Source organism: Ciconia boyciana, chromosome 22 (genome assembly GCF_034638445.1).
Source record: "Ciconia boyciana chromosome 22, ASM3463844v1, whole genome shotgun sequence".
Taxonomy (NCBI): domain Eukaryota; kingdom Metazoa; phylum Chordata; class Aves; order Ciconiiformes; family Ciconiidae; genus Ciconia; species Ciconia boyciana.
In genome coordinates this window covers 7,319,710-7,341,684 of record NC_132955.1, presented here as the reverse complement: position 1 = coordinate 7,341,684, position 21,975 = coordinate 7,319,710, and the positions used below count along the sequence as shown (strand labels likewise).

The following is a 21,975-nucleotide window of genomic DNA, read 5'->3' as shown; positions in this document are numbered from 1 at the left end:
TAATTCATCTCAGTTGGCATTTAAGATACTGGAAAGGAATAAGCATCTGGAAATGTTTTTCTATCTCAGTTTACAATACAGTTACATTTAAACTCAGATGAAGTTGAATCCATCCATCTTTTAATTTCTGGGTAAAGTTGTTTTGTTTTTTTTTTTCTTTAAATTTTGTTCTTAATGGCTTAATTTTGTTAGTTTTTAAAAACTAGATGAAGTTATTCCATTAAATTTAAATAAAATATGTAGGATGCCATCCACAAAGAAAAGTAGTCTGGCAAAAAGATAACATCTTTGGTTTAACTCTTTTAAAACAAAAAAGAGCTATGGAAATACCCTGGTGTGAGCTATGGAAATATGCTGGTGTGTATTTTGAAAGTACTACAGAGTTAAATGGAAAGGGATTTGGCTACATATGCAATGCCAAAGCCTGCTCACTTTTGCTTTTTTCTGTATATGTACAATCATGATTCTGCACTGTCTTGTCCTGCCCCCCCGACATCCACACTAACTTATAGTTCTTGCAAAATGTACATTCACTGAGTTATTTTGTTTAGAAGTTGTGTACTCACCAAGGAAAGAACAGTTTCTTCTTTTTCTTGAGATGTCATTAAGTATTTGCTATTCATCCTTCTCTTCTCTCTACAAATGCATATTGGAAAGTGTTGAGTGAGTTTATTAGTACAAAACATAGCATAATGAGATAACAAATGTGCATGCATATATATACTCCAAAATTACCTATAAATAAGAATAAAATAAAAGTGGAATTCATCTACATCCAACATGCATATCTAGAACAGGTTGTAATTGAAATGCAGATAGGCTGATTAAATATACCAACAGATATATTGATAGATAAATACAGAAATTAATTCATTATAGATATCCAAGTTTGAACCATGCAATACCTCCTTCCTGTCTTTTTCTCTTAATTGATCTCTTTAGACAAAAAAAAAAAGTAAATATTTCCAAAGTTATAACACATTTAAAGCTCTCTCCAGCTCTCTCCTTCTCCAAGTTATGTCACTACTCTTTTCTATTCTTCCTCTCAGTTCATATTTAAGCCAAAAATTATACATAAAAATGTGCAGTTTGCCACCAGAAAAAAAGGCTTCTCCATGTTGCTGGTGGTCTGCTGGGGGGGAGGTCAACACACACCTCTCTCCTTATTGCTCATCTCCTTTCATATTCCTAACTCAGCCTTAATTCTAGAACCTACATATGTTCTTACTGTCTCTGTGGCATGTGAAAGAAACTAATAATATTATGGAACAGGAAATAATGAGCATGTTACAAAGGATAGGATAACAGGTTGCTATTTTGTTTCTTCCATCCCCGGAGAGTTATGCCTTAACCAAGAGTGCCTTTCACACACTCTGACTTTGAAGAATGCTGCATCCCCCCAGCTTTCATGTGATGCCCAAGGAATAACTCCAGGGATGCTGAAAAGAGGAACTTTTAATTAACTCGTACTGAAAGTATCCACTCATACTTCAGCTGAAATTAAAATACAAGATTGATTTAAAGTCACTAAAATTAAAACTAAATTATTTTATTTGCTGAAATTTTGGGATGAGCATGACATTGAGAATTAATTTATGACTGATCTCTCATCTAAGAGATGTTTTTTGTTCTCCTAATGTTAAGTAGCTACCATGTCAATAACAGCAGCTGAGCTAGGTGGCAAATGTCCTGACATTAGCAAAGAGAAAAAGGCATTTGTAGAGAGTGATTTTCTGCCCTATCAGGGAACCATACCTTTGAACATGTTTTTTTTCTTCAGACTGAGTATAAAAGCAATTGGAATAACTGAGTTGTTCTTATCCAAAGCCCAGCTATACAAATAGGAACAAGCAAATCCTATGAGAAAAAACTGCTGTGAAATGAGGTGTCATAGCTTTCTTACTTTCTGTTCATCCCCTTCTTGTCTTTTATTAGAAGACTATTCCATTGAACTCTCTGGAGTGATGTGTTTTCTGCCTTGTGAGACCAAGGAAGCTACTACTAATCATTCATCCTTGCGTGGTTTAACCCCAGTCGATAACTAAGCACCACACAGCTGCTCGCTCCCCCTTCCCCCATCGCTGGTGGGATGGGGAAGAGAATCGGAAAAAAAAAGTACAACCCGTGGATTAAGATAGACAGTTTAATAAGATGTCAGAAGAAAATAAACTAATACTAATAAGAATAATAATAATAAAAGAATGTACAAAACAAGTGATGCACAATGCAATTGCTCACCACCTGCTGACCGATGCCCAGACCATCCCCGAGCAGTGATTGCTGCTCCCCGGCAAACTCCTCCTGTTTATATACTGAGCATGAGGTCATATGGTAGGGAATAGCCCTTTGGCCAGTTTGGATCAATTATCTGGTCTGTGCTCCCTCCCAGCTTGCTGTGCACCTGGCAGAGCATGGGAAGGTGGAAAGTCCTTGACTAGTGTAAACATTACTTAGCAACAACTAAAACATCAGTGTGTTATCAACATTATTCTCATACTAAATCCAAAACACAGCACTATACCAGCTACTAGGGAGAAAATTAACTCTATCCCAGCCAAAACCAGGACAGTATCCACCCCTTATTCTATACCATCTACATCATGCCCAGGTCTCACACTTTTCGATACATCTCAATTAATCACCACCACTTTTCCTGTCTTTTGATATATACACAGAGATATTGTTCCCTTGGTCTATGGGCCATCCCTCTAAAATGTCCGTTGAGTTCATTTAGTCCATGACTTTGGACTCCATCTGTCATAACGGTCTTTCAGGGCAGGAGAGATGGTGTGTGGTGTTGGATTGTTGCATGTCAAAGCCAGTTCTGGTTCCATCACTGCTGCACTTTGCTTGGTTTCATCAAAGTTCATTCTTCATTAATCTGGGTGATTCTTACTGAAATACCATTAATATGGCAAATAGCAACCATAAAAGTGATGACATACAGTATTATATAGCGGTTAACATCATACCATTTAGTTCATTGGCTATTCTCACCCAAAATCAAATCCCCTTGAGGTACTCAGCGGACTTCCCCATCCTTCCGCATTACCCACCAAGTGCACCCGGGTCCTTGAGCAAAAGCAATCCCACGAATGGGCTTGCCTTTGCCTGAGGCAGGAGTAACCCAGACTGTCTTCCCCAGCATGTTTTTTATGGGTACTACAGGGACCTTATCCCCTTCTACAGTGCGTAAAAGTTTTGATTGGGCAGGGCCAGCTCGAATGGCAGATCCCCTAGTTTTGACTAACCAGGTGGCCTTTGCTAAATGTGTATCCCAGTGTTTGAATGTCCCACCACCCATTGCTCTCAGTGTAGTCTTTAACAGTCCATTGTATCATTCAGTTTTCCCAGAGGCTGGTGCATGATAGGGGATGTGACATACACACTCAATGCCATGCTCTGTGGCCCAGGTGTCTATGAGGTTGTTTCGAAAATGAGTCCCATTTGTGACTCACTTCTTTCTGGGTTTCCATGTTGCCATAGAACTTGCTTTTCAAGGCCCAGGATGGTGTTCTGGGCAGTGGCATGGGGCACAGGATATGTTTCCAGCCATCTGGTGGTTGCTTCCACCATTGTAAGCACATGGTGCTTGCCTTGGCGGGTTTGTGGGAGTGTGATATAATCGATCTGCCAGGCCTCCCCATATTTATATTTCAGCCATCGCCCTCCATACCACAGAGGCTTTAACTACTTGGCTTGTTTAATTGCAGCACATGTTTCACATTCATGGATAACCTGTGCAATAGTGTCCATGGTTAAGTCCACCCCTCGATCACGAGCCCATCTATATGTTGCATCTCTTCCTTGATGGCCTGAGGTGTCATGGCCCAGCGAGCTATAAATAATTCACCCTTATGTTGCCAGTCCAGATCCACCTGAGCCACTTCAATCTTAGCAGCCTGATCCACCTGCTGGTTGTTTTGATGTTCCTCAGTGGCCCAACTCTTGGGTACATGAGCATCTATGTGATGTACTTTTACAGCCAGGTTCTCTACTCGGGCAACAATATCTTGCCACAATGATGCAGCCCAGATGGGTTTGCCTCTGCGCTGCCAGTTGCTCTGCTTCCATTGCTGTAACCACCCCCACAGGGCATTTGCCACCATCCATGAGTCAGTATAGAGATAGAGCACTGGCCACTTTTCTTGTTCAGCAGTATCTAAAGCCAGCTGGATAGCTTTCACCTCTGCAAACTGACTTGATTCCTGTTCTCCTTCAGCAGTTTCTGCGACTTGTTATATAGGACTCCATACAGCAGTCTTCCACCTCCGATGTTTTCCGACAATACGACAGGACCCATCAGTGAACAGGGCATATTGCTTTTCATTTCTTGGTAGTTTGTTGTACAGTGGGGCCTCCTCAGCACACGTCACCTCCTCCTCTGGTGATATTCTGGAATCTTTGCCTTCTGGCCAGTCCATGATCACTTCCAAGATTCCTGGGTGATTGGGGTTTCCTATCCGAGCCTGTTGTGTGATTAGTGCAACCCACTTACTCCACGTAGCATCAGTTGCATGATGTGTGGAGGGGACCCTCCCTTTGAACATCCAGCCCAGCACCGGCAGTGCGGGTGCCAAGAGGAGCTGTGCTTCAGTACTAACCACTTCCGAAGCAGCTCAAACCCCTTCATATGCTGCCAATATCTCTTTCTCAGTTGGAGTATAGCAGGCCTCAGATCCTCTGTATCCCCGACTCCAAAACCCTAGGGGTCGACCTTGGCTTTCTGCCAGAGGCTCCAGGTAGGGCCATTCTCCCCGGCTGCAGTGTAGAGCACATTTTTTACATCTTGCCCTGCCCAGACTGGCCCAAGGGCTACTGCATGAACTATCTCCTGTTTAATTTGTTCAAAGGCTTGTCGTTGCTCAGGGACACATTTGAAATTGTTCTTCTTCTGGGTTACTTGATAGAGAGGGCTTACAATCAGACTGTAATTTGGAATATGCCTTCTCCAAAAACCCACAATGCCTAAGAAAGCTTCTGTTACTTTTTGGCTAGTTAGTGGAGACATGGCTGTTATTTTGTTAATCACATCCTGTCGTGGTTTAGCCCCAGCCGGCAACTAAGCACCATGCAGCCGCTCGCTCACTCCCCCCTGGTGGGATGGGGGAGAGAATCGGAAGAGCAAAAGTAAGAAAACTCGAGGGTTGAGATAAAAACAGTTTAATAATTGGAACAAAATAATAATAATAATAATAATAATAATGAATTATAATGAGAAGGAATACAATGAGAGAGAGAAAGAGGAACAAAACCCAAGGGAGGGAAAGAAAAGGGAAAGAAAAAAAAATTAATAAAATAAAATAAAATTATACAACCGCTCACCACCTGCCGACCGACACCCAGCCAGTCCCCGAGCAGCGATCGCAACCCCCCGGCCAACTCCCCCAGTTTATATACTGGGCATGACATCATATGGTATGGAATAGCTCTTTGGTCAGTTTGGATCAACTATCCTGGCTGTGCCCCCTCCCATTTCTTGGGCACCTGGCAGAGCATGGGAAGCTGGGGAGAAAAAAAAAAGAAAGGTCTTTGACCAATGTAAATACCGCTTAGCGACAGCCAAAACATCAGCGTGTTATCAACATCATTCTCATACTAAAATCCAAAGCACCGCACTATACCAGCTACTAGGAAGAAAATTAACTCTATCCCAGCCGAAACCAGGACACATCCATTGGGATCTGACGACGCCCATCTTGCCATTTTATTCCTAAAAACTGGATCTCCTGTGCAGGTCCCTTGACCTCACTTTGTTTTATGGCAAAAGGGGCCTTCAGAAGGATTTGGACTATTTTCTTCCCTTCCTCAAAAAATTCTTCTGCTGTATTGCCCCACACGATGGTGTCTTCAATGTATTGCATATGTTCTGGAGCTTCGCCCTGTTCTGGTGCCGTCTGGATCAGTCCATGGCAAATGGTAGGGCTGTGTTTCCACCCCTGGGGCAATCGATTCCAAGTGTACTGAACGCCCCTCCAACTGAAAGCAAACTGTGGCCTGCACTCTGCTGCCAAAGGGATTGAGAAAAACACCATAGAGATATCAGTCGTTGCATACCACTTGGATGCCTTTGACGCCAGTTCATATTGAAGTTCCAGCGTGTCCGGCACAGCAGCACTCAGTGGTGGCGTGACTTCATTCAGGCCACTATAGTCTACTGTTAGTCTCCACTCTCCATTAGACTTTCTCACTGGCCATATAGGACTGCTAAGGGGTGAACGAATCTTACTGATCATTCCTTGGCTCTCCAGTTGATGAATCAGCTTATGGATGGGAATCAGGGAGTCTTGGTTGGTACAATATTGCCTCTGGTGTGCCGTTATGGTAGGAATTGGCACCTGTTGTTCCTCAGCCCTCAGCAACCCCACAACAGAAGGGTCCTCTGAGAGACCAGGCAAGGTAGGCAGCTGTTTAATTTCCTCCGTCTCAAGGCAGCTATACCAAAAACCCACCGGTACCCTTTTGGGTCCTTGAAATACCCTCTCCTGAGGTAGTCTGTGCCAAGGATGCACGGAGCCTCTGGGCCTGTCACAATGGGGTGCTTTTGCCACTCATTCCCAGTTAGGCTCACTTCGGCCTCCAATACAGTTAGCTGTTGGGATCCCCCTGTCACTCCAGAAGTACAGATGGGTTCTGCCCCTATATAGCTTGATGGTATTAGGGTACACTGTGCACCGGTGTCTACAAGAGCCTTATATTCCTGTGGGTCTGATGTCCCAGGCTATCGAATCCACACAGTCCAGTAAACCCAGTTGTCCCTTTCCTCCACCCAGCTGGAGGCAGGGCCCTTCCAGTTCTGGTCATAGTATTTGTTACCCACTTTTTGTAAATAAGAGTCAGGAGTTCCTTCATTAAAATCAGGAGTAAGATGAGCGCTTCTACTCTGTCTGGGGAACTGGAGCAGCAATTTTCCTGGAAGAACCCCTTTGTGTGATTGTTTTTCCTTGCAACTCACGTACCCGTGCCTCTAGGGTCGAGGTAGGTTTTCCATCCCACTTCCTCATGTCCTCTCCGTGGTCACGCTAGTAAAACCATAGGGTGCCCCATGGTGTGTACCCGGTATATGCTCTCTCTTCAGCAGAAGAAGGCTTACTCCTAATAACTGAGATACTGCTCTGTACAGGTGGATAGTAACACCCATCCTCTTTGAATTGCTGGACCTCCCAGGACAGTTTCTCCATAGCTGAGACAAGGGAGGAAGAGATACTTTCTTCATATTGCCAGAGTTGGCCAGCCAATTCATCCACCATTTGTCCCTCTCCATCTTTCCATACTGCCAATGAGTTGGCATGCAATGATGGTGCACTCCATATAAACTTCTGCCACATGGGTCGTGTGCACTTGACTTCATTTGGATCTTTGGACAATTACTCGTTGTCCAGGTCACCATAAATCACCTCCAGCATGGCTCATTCCCTCAGGTACTGGATACCTCTCTCCATGGTGGTCCATTTGGCGGGGCAATATACAACATCTTCCTTGAAGGGATATCTTTCCTTCGTAGCTGACAGGAGTCGCCTCCAGAGGCTGAGGCTTTGTGCCCCTTTTCCTTTGGCTTTGTCAATGCCCCTTCCCTAGAAAGGGATCCCAGATATTTGGCTTCCTTACCCTCTAATTCCAGGCTACTGGCCCTGCTATCCCAGCATCAGAGCAGCCAGGTGACAACGTGCTCGCCTGGACGATGGCTGAAATCTTTTTGCATATCTCGCAGGTCACTCAGGGATAGAGATTGGGTGGTTACCATCTCGTTTATGAGTTTTTCCTCTTTCTCCGAGGAAGAGGAGGAACTCTCCCGCTGAGTTCTTCCTCAGGGAGAAGCAGGGAATTCTTCCTCTTCCTGTTCCTGTTCTCGTGATGGCCCTGCTTTAGAGTAGTCTGCCTCCTCACTGCCAGGGAAGTATGCTTCTTCCTCCTGCTCCCTCTAAGGAGAAGCTTCTTCATCCCCTACTAAACGAGCTGACTTTCACTTCCAAGATTTCTTCTTGTCTATGGGGGTGACTGATACCAGCACAGATTGGTTCTCTGGTTCAGCTGCAGTGCCTGTTGCTGGGGTTTGAGTAGCTGCAGTATTCTTAAACAGTTGTTTAACCCTAAGCAAGACCTGACACTTATTCAGGAGACCTAGCAATAGGATCATGCTGGTTTGAACATCCCGAGGATATTCAAAATTCTCAATAGCTATTGTAATTAGCCTGGAGGAGAAGGGGAAGGTGATTGAAGGTGTCTCCCCCATAGGTTGGGTCTCTGAGGAGAAAAAGTAAAAAGTGTAATTATTAATAATTTCCAATAGATGGCTCCCAAAGTGCAGAGGTGACGGCAATGCGGAGTACAAATACCTGATTGGTCTCACAACCAACAATTTTATCATAGCACAAGACAGTGTTACACAGTACAGCAAAGTGATGCCCTTAATCCACCTCCCAGAGGTGATAAAAAGCACATAAATACTGATAAACAGTTCATATGGCAAGTAAGGTGTTACATAACACAACTATGAGAACAAATGCAACAACTCTGAGAGCAAGTAAATCAGCATTCTGACCAGCAACCACTAATGTAATGAATGCTTATAAAAAATTTGTTTTAACACGCTCTGGTCAGATCTGTCGTTATCTCCAACCTTGTGCCCCATGTTGGGCACCAAAAAGGACTGTCGTGGTTTAAGCCCAGTTGGCAACTAAGTACCGCACAGCCGCTCGCTCACCCTCCCCACCCCCGGTGGGATAGGGGAGAGAATCGAAAAAAAAAAGTAAAACCCGTGGGTTGAGATAAAGACAGTTTAATAGGACAGCAGAGGAAGAGAAAATAATAATAATAACAACAACAACAACAACAACAATAATAATAATGATAAAAGAATGTACAAAACAAGTGATGCACAATGCAATTGGTCACCACCCACTGACCGATGCTGAGACTGTCCCTGAGCAGAAATTGCTGCTCCCCAGCCAAGTCCTCCTGTTTATATACTGAGCATGATGTCGTATGGTATGGAATAGCCCTTTGGCCAGTTTGGATCAACTATCTTGGCTGTGTCCACTCCCAGGTTCTTGTGCACCCGGCAGAGTATGGGAAGCTGAAAAGTCCTTGACTAGTGTAAAAATTACTTAGCAAAAACTAAAACATCAGTGTGTTATCAACATTATTCTCATACTAAATCCAAAACACAGCACTATACCAGCTACTAGGAAGAAAATTAACTCTGTCCCAGCTGAAACCAGGACAATCCTGTTGCAGAGGCTTTGTAACTGTAGTCTGACATGTAACTATAGGCTGAGGAAAGTTTAACTGAGTGAGGAAGTTGCTTACTTAGATGGAGTTACTTTCAGGAGAAATAGTATTCATTGTTGAGCACTTTTTTTTCCCTGGGTTCAGTACCCATTCCACAATAATTTATCTCACTTGATTTTAGGCATCTAACACTGAGCTGAATAAGAGCAGATTTGTTATCTGTTCTCTCTCGTTAGTCAGAAGAGAGAGTTAAGCACGTAAACAGATTCAAGACAGTATACCCCTATATTTATATCACTACAGGTTTGTCCCGTACCATGCCTTTACCTAGGAAATAATTTTGGCCACTTTCAAAGACAGGGAACTATGTTAGATAGTCCTTTGCCCTGAGTAGGTATTATAGCTTGCAGTCTTATGGTACATCAGGAAATGAATTTCCATGTAATGCCTTTAATTCCTCAAAGAGTTAGGTTCAGTTCCATCAGATTTTATTCATATGATATGCTGTTACTCTTGCAGATCATAACATCATTGTGAATATTTTTCATATTATAACTACTCAGGTATATTGGAGAAGCTGTAGAAGTCATACCTATTTTACCCTTAGCATGTTTATAACACTTTTCTTACAAGAAAGTATGGAAAGATTGTGTAGATGAACCTACTAGTAAAGGTTGAAACTGTACATACAATATATATATTGTATGGCTGGAAACCCATACAATAGCAGAAGTTACCAAGAAGCAAAATTTAGGGGAGTGAAACAGATACCTAAACATAGGTGGACAGCTGAATTTGAGATACCTAGCACATCCTTTCTCATCTCAAATTGCGTTTCAGAAGTATGGGATTCTGTTGATCCTGTGTTATGCATCTAGCTCTTTGCAGTTATTTCGGATACTTCTGGACATCTGGACATTAGGACTAGTGTCATTAGATATCTATGCTGAGGTATCTGAATTAGTCCCTTAAAATTAGTAACCCTTCCTAAATATTTAATCTCCAAATAGAACTCTATAAAGAGCAAGCATATACAGGACATTTCCTTGGAGTACTAGTATTCAAGATTTTTGTTAATGACCTAAATGATGGAATAAATACAGTGTATTTATACCAACAGCATTCTAGGGTAGAATAGCAGAACGCACCTGAGGCAAAGCTTAGCATTCTAAATAGTTATAAAACATAGGGTGAAACAAAAATTTCTGTATACACCAACAAGCAGTTCAAATAAGCAAAGGCATAGGTAGGAGCAATTCAATGCATAAATACAGAAAAGGGAACAATAACTTAAGCAAAATTTCTGAAGAAAATCTGAAGCTTGCCAAAATCCCTGGGCATCATGCTTTTGTGGCAAATATCATAATGGGTGAATAAATCAGAGTATAGTCTGTAAATTGTTCTTTTCTACTCACAAATCAATTAGAAAGAGAATCCAGCCAAAAGCAACATAGTTATTGGAGGATTTGCAAACATAACCTAAAAGAAAAGATTAAATGGACTGGTCATGTTTACTTTAGAAATATGAAGAGCAAACCCACAGTTTCTTATGTACATAAAAGGCAGTTGCAAAGATTAAAGTAATCCTCTGCTTCACATCCCACAGGAAAAGAAATATAAGATAATGGATTTATTTCAGCAATAGAAGTTGAGGTTAGATATTAAGAAAAATTTACTGACTATTAAAGTTCATTAAGCAATGGAGCATACTGTATAATTAAGCTGAAAAATAAATTTCAATACCAAATTTTTTTTAACATTAGTTAGTCACATATCTAGCAAGAATTACAGGAATATACTTCTACTGTGCATTGGGGAGTCTAGAGCAGACTTCTCAAAGTTCTCTTCTAGCATAATTTCTGTGATTATCTAACTCTGTTATTGATGGAAAAGTGCCATGGGATTCCTCCTCCTATTTCAAAAGTTATTAACTAAACATAAATCCTAAGAGTAAGCCAAGAAAAGTATTATGAAACAAAACACAGATTCCTAATAGATTACATATGTTTTTTAAAGCAAGATTAACACTCTCCCAAAGAGCTTTGAAAGCAATGCTGCTCAACTGTAAAACTAAGGTGGAAGGCACATTTTCAGCTGACATGATTGTATTTCTTCTGCTGACTTCTGCTGCAGTAAATTTCTAGCTTGAGCTACATTATCAGTAAGCAGTTGAGGCAGTATTCAGATCCTCACCTGGCATCAGATTCATTTTGTACATGTGAACTAGCTTTCAATGCTCCCATTACACTGGCAGCAGGCTGGCCAACTTGGTGAGGTGGGCTTTAAACTGAAGGACTTGGGGGATGGGGTCCAAAGTGGCAAGGCTCACGCCATTGCAACCAACTGGGGAATAAGCCAGGTCAACCAGAGCAGCAACAAATGTTCCTTAGCTGCCTTCCAAGAACCAGAAGACCAACCACCTCAAGTGTATGTATACCAATGCATGCAGCCCAGGTAGCAAACAGGAGGAACTGGAGCTCTGCGCCCAGTCAGAAAGTTATGATATCATAGGAATAACTGAAACATGGGACAACTCCAAACATGGAGGATCACGATGGATGCCTATAGGCTGTTTCATAAACACAGGCATGGAAGAAGAGGAGAAGAAGTCATGCTTTATGTTAAGGAGAACCTTGAATGTACAGAAGTCAACTACAGCACTTGTGGAAGCTGTATCAAATGCCTCTGGGTCAAGATCAGAGGGGTTGTCTCCAAGGGGAATCTTAGAGTAGGCATTTGCTACCAACCTCCAAATCACAGAGCCACAGAATCACAGAATTGTATAGGTTGGAAAAGACCTTTAAGATCATTGAGTCCAACCGTAAACCTAACACTACCAAGACCACCACTACACCATGTCCCTAAGCACCTCATCCAAACATCTTTTAAATACCTCCAGGGATGAGGACTCCAACACTTCCATGGGCAGCCTGTTCTGATGCTTGATAACCCTTTCAGTGAAGTAGAATTTCCTAATATCCAATCTAAACCTCCCCTGGTGCAACTCGAGGCCATTTCCTCTCATCCTATCATCAGTTACCTGGGAGAAGAGACTGACCCCCACCTCTCTACAACCTCCTTTCAGGTAGCTGTAGAGAGCAAGAAGGTCTCCCCTCAGTCTCCGCTTCTCTACAAAAAACAATCCCAGTTCCCTCAGCTGCTCCTCATAAGACTTCGGCTCTAGACCCTTCACCAGCTTCGTTGCCCTTCTTTGGACACGCTCCAGCACCTCAATGTCTCTCTTGTAGTGGGTGGCCCAAAACTGAACACCGTATTCGAGGTGTGGCCTCACTAGTGCCGAGTACAGGGGCACAATCACTTCCCTAGTCCTGCTGGCCACACTATTTTTGATACCAGGCAGGCGGCCATTGGCTTTCTTGGCCACCTGGGCACACTGCTGGCTCATATTTAAGTGCTGTCAACCAACACGCCCAGGTCCTTTTCTGCCAGGCAGCTTTCCAGCCACTCTTCCCCAAGCCTGTAGCGTTGCATGGGGTTGCTGTGGCCCAAGTGCAGGACCTTGCACTTAGCCTTGTTGAACCTCATACAATTGACCTCGGCCCATCGATCCAGCCTGTCCAGGTCCCTCTGCAGAGCCTTCCTCCCCTCAAGCAGATCAACACTCCCGCACAACTTGGTGTCATCTGCAAACTTACTGAGGGTGCACTCAATCCCCTCATCCAGATCATTGATAAAGATATTAAACAGGACTGGCCCCAACACAGAGCCCTGGGGGACACCACTTGTGACCGGCCGCCAACTGGAGTAAACTCCATTCACCACCACTCTTTGGGCCTGGCCATCCAGCCAGTTCTTAACCCAGCAAAGAGTACACCCATCCAAGCCATGAGCAGCTAGTTTCTCCAGGAGAATGCTGTGGGAAACCGTGTCAAAGGCTTTACTGAAGTCTAAACAGACAACATCCACAGCCTTTCCCTCATCCAGTAGGCGGGTCACCTTGTCGTAGAAGGAGATCAGGTTGGTCTAGCTGGACCTGCCTTTCCTAAACCCATGCTGGCTGGGCTTGATCCCTTGGTTATTCTCTACATGCTGTGTGATGGCACTCAGGATGATCTGCTCCATCAGCTTCCCCGGTACCGAGGTCAGGCTGACAGGCCTGTAGTTCCCTGGATCCTCCTTCCGGCCCTTCTTGTAGATGGGTGTCACATTCACTAATCTAATTCACTAAATCACGATGATAAGGCCAATGAAGTAATATTTGGGTCACTTAAGCAAGCTTTGGGTCAACAGAACCTGGTTATTACAGGTGACTTCAACTACCCAGACATTTGTTGGAAGGACAATACAGCAGCTCACATGTCATCCATCAAGTTGCTGGAACGCGTAGAGCACTACTTCCTCATACAAATGATAAATGTGCCAACCAGGAATGAGGCACTGCTGGACTTGCTACTCACAAACCAAGAAAACCTGCATTGTAGTATCTTGGTTAGTGATAGCCTTGGCTGTGTTGATCACAATATTGTGGAGTTTGGGATCCTGCTGAGCACACTGAAGGCTAGTACTAAGACAAAGGTTTTAGATTTTAGAAGAGCAAACTTCATCCCACTCAGAGCTCAGCTGGGAGGGATTCCATGTGAAGCTTCCATGGAGGATAAAGGAGCTAGTGAGTGCTGGGAGTTTTTCCAGAACACTCTCCTGGAAGCACAAAAACAGTTCATCCCCTTTAAAGGAAAGGGAAGTAGGCGGAGCAAGAGACCCCCTTGGCTTAACTGCAAGCTTCTGAGCCTGCTCAAAACTAAAGAGAAGCATACTAGAGATGGAAAAGCAGGCAAATACCCGTTGAGAACTACAAGGGCATTGCCAGGGCATGCAGAGATGCAGTTAGAAAAGCAAAAGCTCAGCTCAAACTGAAATTGGCCAGAGATTTCAAAAACTACAAGAAAGAGTTCTTCAGGTACATAAACAACAAGTAGAAACAGAAAGAAAATATTGGCCCACTGTTAAACAGGAGAGGTGAATTAGTTACCAACAATGCTGAAAAGGCAGAGGTTCTCAATACTTTCTTCACCTCTGTCTTTACTAGCACTGTTGGGCCTTGGGAACAAAAATCCAGGTTCATGCAAACACAGACCCACCGTCAGTGAAGGAAGAGTCGGTATGTGAACTATTACAGGAACTTGACCCCTACAAATCGATGGGCCCTGACAATATCCACCCAAGGGTGTTAAGAGAGCTGGCTGACATCGTTGTGAGGCCAGTCTCCATAACCTTTGTGGAGATCGGGGGACAGCCCAGAAGACTGGAAAAAGGCTAATGTCACCCCTATCTACAAGAAGGACTTAAAGGAGGATCCAGAAATCATAGGCCCATCAATCTTACTTCAGTCTGTGGGAAAGTTATGCAATGAATCCTCCTGGGGGCTATCACAAGTCAAACGAAACACATGACCGGGAAAAGCCATCACAGATTCACCAAGGGCAAATTGTGCTTGACAAACGTGATCGCCTTCTATGACAAAGTAACTTGCTCAGTTGATGTCAGGTGAGCAGTGGACTTTGTCTACCTGGATTTCTCCAAGGCTTTCGATATGGTTTCCCATAGCTTCCTCCTAGAGAAACTGATGCATTACGGTCTAGACAAGTGGCCTGTGCAGTGGGTGGGGAACTGACGGACAGGCCACACCCAGAGGGCCGTGGTAAATAGCTCCTTTTCAAACTGGCAACATGTGGGGTCCCTCAGGGATCAATATTGGGACCAATGCTGTTTAATATCTTCAGAAGTGATCTGGATGATGGGATCGAGTGTACCCTGATGAAGTTTGCCAATGATACCAAACTGAGTGGGGAAGTGGACACTTCAGAAGGGAGAGCCACCCTGCAGGAAGATGTGGAGAGGCTGGAAGAGTGGGCTAACAAGAACCTTATGAAATTCAACAAAGTCAAATGTAAGGCCTTGTACCTGGGAAAACATAATCCAGGAGTGCAGCACAGGCTGGGATCTACCCAGCTGGGGAGCAGCTCTGGAAAGGGACCTGGGGGTCCTGGACAACAAGCTCAGTATGAGCAAACAGTGTGCTGCTGCGGCAAAGAAAGCCAACAGGATGCTGGGTTGCATCAACACGGGCATCACCAGCAGAGATTAAGAATCCCACTCTACTCAGCGCTTGTCAGGCCACACCTGGAATACTGGGTTCAGTTTTGGTCCCCACTATACAAAAAAGGTGTGGACAGGCTGGAGAGGGTCCAGAGAAGGACCACAAAGATGATGAAAGGACTGGGAAGCCTGCCGTATGAGGAAAGGCTGAGAGAACTGGGTTTGTTCAGCCTTGAGAAAAGAAGGCTTAGGTTAGACCTTATCACCATGTTCCATTATTTAAATTGTGGCTACAAAGAAGACGGTGACTCCCTTTTTACAAGGAGTCACATGGAAAAGACGAGGGGTAATGAGTACAAGTTACTCCTGGGGAAGTTCTGATTGGACACAAGAAGAAAATTTTTCACAATGAGAACAATCAGCCATTGGAATAATCTCCCCAGGGAAGTGGTGGATTCCCCAACGTTGGACACTTTTAAGATTCGACTGGACAGGGTGCTAGGCCATCTTGTCTAGATTGTGCTTTTGCCAAGAAAGGTTGGACCAGATGATCCTTGAGGTCCTTTTTGACCTGGTATTCTATGATTCTATGATTCTATGATTATCATCGTACCTACTTCAGATTGAAGGATATTGAAGGATACAGTCTACCTCTTAAGATTAATTCTTGGAGTCAATATATGCATCTTTTTTTGTAGTTCGTTACTTTATTCTAGAATGTGTTCTTCTGGTTTTCCACATATTATGATGCTACGTCTCTCCAGGCATCTGTTTTGGCCTTCTCCAGACAAACTCCAAATACATTTTAAGATATTCGTAGTTCCAGAGTCTTCTCTTGAAGGCAGAATAGATGGACCCACACCAGCTGTTACTCCAACATTGTTCCTGAGAGCTTTGTGCATTTATACCACATCTTCTTTATACCACTGTCGTGGTTTAGCCCCAGCCGGCAACTAAACACCACGCTGCTGCTTGCTCACTCCCCCCCTGGTGGGATGGGGGAGAGAATCAGAAGAGGAAAAGTAAGAAAACTCATGGGTTGAGATAAGAACAGTTTAATAATTGGAACAAAAGAATAGTAATATTAATAATGAATTGTAATGAGAAGGAAAACAACAAGAGAGCGAGAGAAGAACAAAACCCAAGGGAAAAAAAAAAAAGTGATACAACCGCTCACCACCCGCTGACCGACGCCCAGCCAGTCCCCAAGCAGCTACCGCTACCCCCTGGCCAACTCCCCCCAGTTTATATACTGGGCATGATGTCATATGGTATGGAATAGTCCTTTGGTCAGTTTGGATCAACTATCCTGGCTGTGTCCCCTCCCAGCTTCTTGTGCACCTGGCAGAGCATGGGAAGCTGAAAAGTCCTTGACCAGTGTAAACACCGCTTAGCAACAACTAAAACATCAGCATGTTATCAATATTATTCTCATACTAAAATCCAAACCACAGCACTATACCAGCTACTAGGAAGAAAATTAACTCTATCCCAGCCGAAACCTCAGAACAAGACAGAAAAATGTTCATAGCTGTGAGAATGCCCTGGTCACCTGTAAGAATATGGTAGAGCAATTTTGTGCTGAGGGGTTGAGAAGTGCCACCTAAAACCAAATAGAAACAGTAGCCTATATTAAAGCCCAGTACAAGAAAAGATCAGGTTACATAAAAAATGTTGAGCAGGTAGGTATTGCTCATGACGTTCATGTAATGCCAAAGGGGCCTGTGGGTACGGAGACACAAAGGCCTTTGGGATGGTACTGAGACAGAGATTGCTCCCAGTTGCATGCAGTGTAGATGTGACAAGACAGAACAAGCCATGGACTTGTGTATGGAGTAAAGCACTCTGCTCCACTTGGCCAGGGAAACAGGCATTGTTTCTTGCGTGGATCCTAAAACTAGTATAAACATAAATAATTTTACTAAACCAAGATTTGGATTATTCTCACCCTAATTTGACATTTTAACATCTGAACAAAGCAGCTACAGTTTAAACTTTCATCTAACCAAATGTAGGCATCTTCTTGAAAATGAGGTGAGTCATGTCTTAGAATTTGCTGTCTGTATTGCCTAGAGCTCTAAGAGTTACAAAGAAATAGCTCTAGCGTATATTCAGAATCAGAAGAACCCCTTTTAAATAATGGCTGATAATAATTTTGTCTAATGTCAATATTTTTCAGTCTGAAACAATTGACAGTAGATAAATTGTGGGAAAGATTGCTTTTATATTAATCTGCACATCAGGGAATTTTCCTGTTTATTAATACTTCCTCACACTTAGTGTGTTTAAAGGTGATGGTTTCAAAGTGGGCTATTACTAAAGTTCATTTGATGAACAGTGAGTTCATCCAGGTTGATTTTCAAATACTGGTGAGCTGGAGATCTCTCTTCCTGTATTTTCTGGACAATCATTTTTTGGAGAATGTCCTCATCTTTTTTTTTTTTTTTTAAAGAAAACACCAATGCACACATTAATGCATTTCTTCTGGGCAAAACTGATCTTTGAAATTTGTTACATCACTGCTGTTATCCCCAATTTGCTGTTTCACCTGATTGTGAAGCATAAAATTACTCCAAATCTTGCTGTGTAGCACTAATGTAGGTCTTCACCATCCTGGGACTCAGAGGGTGATGTGCTCTAGAAGCCATGGCTCATGGCTGATATGTTACCAGATGCTGCCCAAAGCACTACACAGCCATCATGACTTTAGGAAGTACAAATCTGACATCCACTTCCTGCATCATTGGCATTCTCATTAGAAGTGGCACAGAGCACTTAGAGAACACTCTTCAGCCTGCCTCCAACCAGATAGCCCATTTTTTTCTGTGATTTCTCTCCTGCGCTGAAGTTGGCACACACAGACACATCCAAGAATGGGTCTGTGTTCTTCACTATGTCTACAAGGCTCATTATTAGTCATTTTCTGTTGATTGTCCTGTCATACATCCTTGTTATGTCAATCATTTTCAAACTGCCATCTGTAGAAGGGATGTGCAAAACCTCCTCACCCTGTAGAGCTTCATGGAGGTGTTAAGCTGGATATAATACACTTTGAAGAACAAAGAAGTCAAAGGGGCTTTTAGGAAAAGAGTAAAAAGAAGGATTGTTTCATGCAATGTAGGAAATGAGAAAGATCTAGTTTGTTGACAGATGTAACAATTGTTTTGAAACTAAGTGATACTGACAAACTTTTGAACATTTTTCCTTTAATTGTAAACACTACAATCACCTTTAAAATCATGCCTAGTTGTTCTCAAAAGTACTTTCTCTCACCAAGTTTATAGCTTTTCTTGGAAGCTTATGTGAAGAAGGCTAGAACAACATTTCCAGAACAGAGAAATCATAGGAGAGAAAGTAAAGACAACAAAACTGGACCAAGACAAGGAATTCACACATTTTCTTCAGTTTTCAGTGTTTTTATTTTCTTACCTTTCTCTTTAGTACTTTTGGTACAACTGAAAATTTATAATTTAAAAAACCCTAAAAATTTATACTCCTTTCTCTTATTTTTCTCTTGGAAAAATTCAAAACAAATAAAAATATTGGAAAAGCAGTAGAAACAATACCACTAGTAAGTGATTATGAAAATACAAATAGGATACAGAAGTTTATTTAAGATATGAAAACTGATAGATATATGCTAATTTCTTATATCTCAGTTTAGGTTCTATATTTGGATTGTTATCTATCTTGTCATATGATTTACTCTAAATATATAATTTATAATGATTCAAAGAACTTTCTATGTTCCAGGGTGAACACTGTATTATTTTTCTATATACTTGATTATCTCTTGATTTACTATAATAAAAGCTAAGACAGCTACCTCACATGTAGACATTTACTTTTAGATGTCTCTGTCTGGAGCTGAATGACAATAATAAAGTTAGGTAAGATAAATCTTCTTCTAGACTCTTTTTCTGCTAAATGGAAGTAAGTAAAAAATTCTAGGATGTGATTTATATCATCCTAAGAAACACTCCTGAAACAGGTGATACGATATTTTCCTTGGAACATCTGGGTTTTTTTCTTTGCTGAATAGAATGGATATAAAGAATTTACAGAAACATTGTATATGTCTACATTTGATATCTGATATCTGATATCTATATTTGATAATTTATCCCATGAATCCCACTCTCTGTGTTTTCAGTAAGAATTTTACATTTTCCTCACCTTCCTCAGCATTGTTCTTAAAATGCTTTTCACATTCTTATTTCTCAAGCTGTAAATAATTGAGTTTAACATTGGAGGTTATGGTTGTGTACACTAAAGCCAGCACTTTTTTAGTATCTTGTGGATAGCTGAACTTGGGTCTTAGGTAAATCAGGCTGCCACTCCCATAGTACAGCATCACCACTAGGAAATGGGAAGAACAGGTGCAGAAGGTCTTGTATCTTCCCTTTGCAGAGGGCATGGTCAAAATCCTGGAGATGATGAAGATGTAGGACAGAAGGATGAGAGAAAATGGGGTGAAAATGATCAACACTGTGGTTGACATGGCCTGAATTTCATACAGAGTTATTTCAGTGCACAGAAGTGTAATAAGTGGTGAGAGATTGCAGAAGAAATAGTCAATCTTGCTAGGGCCTCAAAATGGCAATGTGAATACCCAAGCAGTTTGCACCACTGACACATTACCAGTGAGGAAAGACAGCAGGACTAGGGAAACACAAACCCTTCTGTTCATCATAATTGTGTATCTCAGGGAGTTGCAAATGGCCATGTAACGGTCATAAGCCATGGCAACAAGAAGATAGCACTCAGCAGCTGCTAGAAAAATCAGGAAATACAGCTGGGCAGCACAGCCTGTGTAGGAAATGCTCTTGTCCTGTGAATGAAAATTCACTAACATCTTGGGTAAAATGACTGAAGTAGTACAAATATCCATGAAGGAGAGGACCCTGAGAAAAAAGTACATGGGTGTATAAAAGGATGGGTGAACTGTGAAAATGATGATAATGCTGTTCCCAATGATAGCAATAGTGTAAATCAGGAGAAACATGAAGAAAAACAAGATCTGCAGCTCAGTGTGTCTGAAGAGGCCCAGGAGAATGAACATGGTTACTGTGGTGCAGTTCCTTCTACCAACTTTTTCTGTATGGTTCATCTGGAAAGACTTCAAAGGACAGAAGGTAGGAACCAAATTGTGATCACTCCAAGAAACAAAGTCATAAACTGCATAGAATTTTTCACATTTTCTTCTTCAGTACTGTACCTAATACTTTAAGCTCCATAAAGTACAGCAATTTCAGAAGGCTAAACCTATGAGAGATGAATTCTGCCTCTGATGTAGAGGTTAGGGACAGCTGAAAAGAAAACTACCTATTACCTGCGGATTGAAGGTCTGAGTTTAGTGCATCTAAGTTCAGATACTTAACTCTTGAGATATCAGAGAAATTTAAAAAGTGGTAGATAGATGTCTTCAATTTTTATATAAATCTGAATTCCTGAAGTGTTTCACTGAAATCAACAGATGGAGAAAAATATTACCCCAAATTAGTTTCAAAAGTAAATCTCAAAAGTTTGTGACCATCCTCCAAATTGCAAGAAGAGAAAACATGAAATTAATAACTTTCCAGATAAAAAGATACAGTCAAAAGCAGAATAGGAATTCTCATTTAACAGTAAAAGAAAAAGGATGCATTTTGATAAAAACATGTGCACAAAAATAGACAATGAAATGACAACTGCAATAAAAATCAGACGTTAAGTATGAGAAAACACAAAGTATAAAAAAAAAAAAGAGAGAGAAAAGAACAAAGCAGAGCAGAGCAAATAAATACTTCTATCTTCTGCCACTACCAATGAAAAAGGATTTTAAAAGATTTACTACAATTTCTCCTTCTTCTGTAATAATTTTCCAAATACCTTTTTTTCTTTTTTCCTCTTTGAAAAGAGACTTACTTTCAGGGGTACTAAAACTAATGGAAGTAGAATTATATCTAAGTTAAAGGTTTCGGGCGGTGGGGGGGTGTTCCTCCTACAAAGGAGGCTGGACTGACCACACAGGAGATGCTTATAGATAAGCTCTGTTCCACACTAAGTATTGAAGGTCAGTGTGGCGGTGTGCTCCCCCCCCCCCCAGCTCCCCAGCTCCCTGCACAAGCAGTAACCATCAGTGGGAGTCATCCTGATAGCTGCATCCAGTTATCCTGGACCTTGAGGACAAATGGCAACAAAGTAGCCAAGGGCTGCTTTGACGCAAGGATCTAAACCTCTTGCTGATATGCAAATATGACCATAAGTCAATCATCTTACTCCTTAAATAGTGGACAGCCCAGGGCCCTTTGAGCTCTCCTGCACGGCAGCGGGCTGCACGCCAGGATCTCCCCTTGAGCAGGGACGCCTCTCAAGGTTACTCCTCGAGGTTGAGAGATTCCTTGCCGCAACAGATCCTCGGTAAGTGACTAACAGCATGCTAAACTTTGAAATCTTAGCTAAGTGATATAAAGGATTGACTGCGCACATATAATCCTTTAGATATAAACCGTTGACCAAGTCTGGGACTAGGACTGGATCTAGCCGCACCTAGACTCCTCTCTGAGAAGGAGTTTAGAAAGCAAGGGGATCCTTTCCAAACCTCATGACTCAACGGGAGGGTCTCCCTGACAGTTTTGTCTGACCCTGTCCTCTATGCAGTAAATAATCAAGTGTGCCTCGCCATCGAATCTTGTTAAAACACTG

At 42.3% G+C, this 21,975-nt stretch overlaps 1 protein-coding gene across 1 annotated transcript; it reads right to left on the bottom strand.

The window, feature by feature from the left end:
- Positions 1-19,449: 19,449 nt before the first annotated feature.
- Positions 19,450-20,398, bottom strand: LOC140662659 (olfactory receptor 10A7-like). The gene is given in 2 exon segments (XM_072886226.1): positions 19,450-19,539; positions 19,541-20,398. Coding segments are annotated over 2 exon segments (948 nt in total).
- Positions 20,399-21,975: the final 1,577 nt, after the last annotated feature.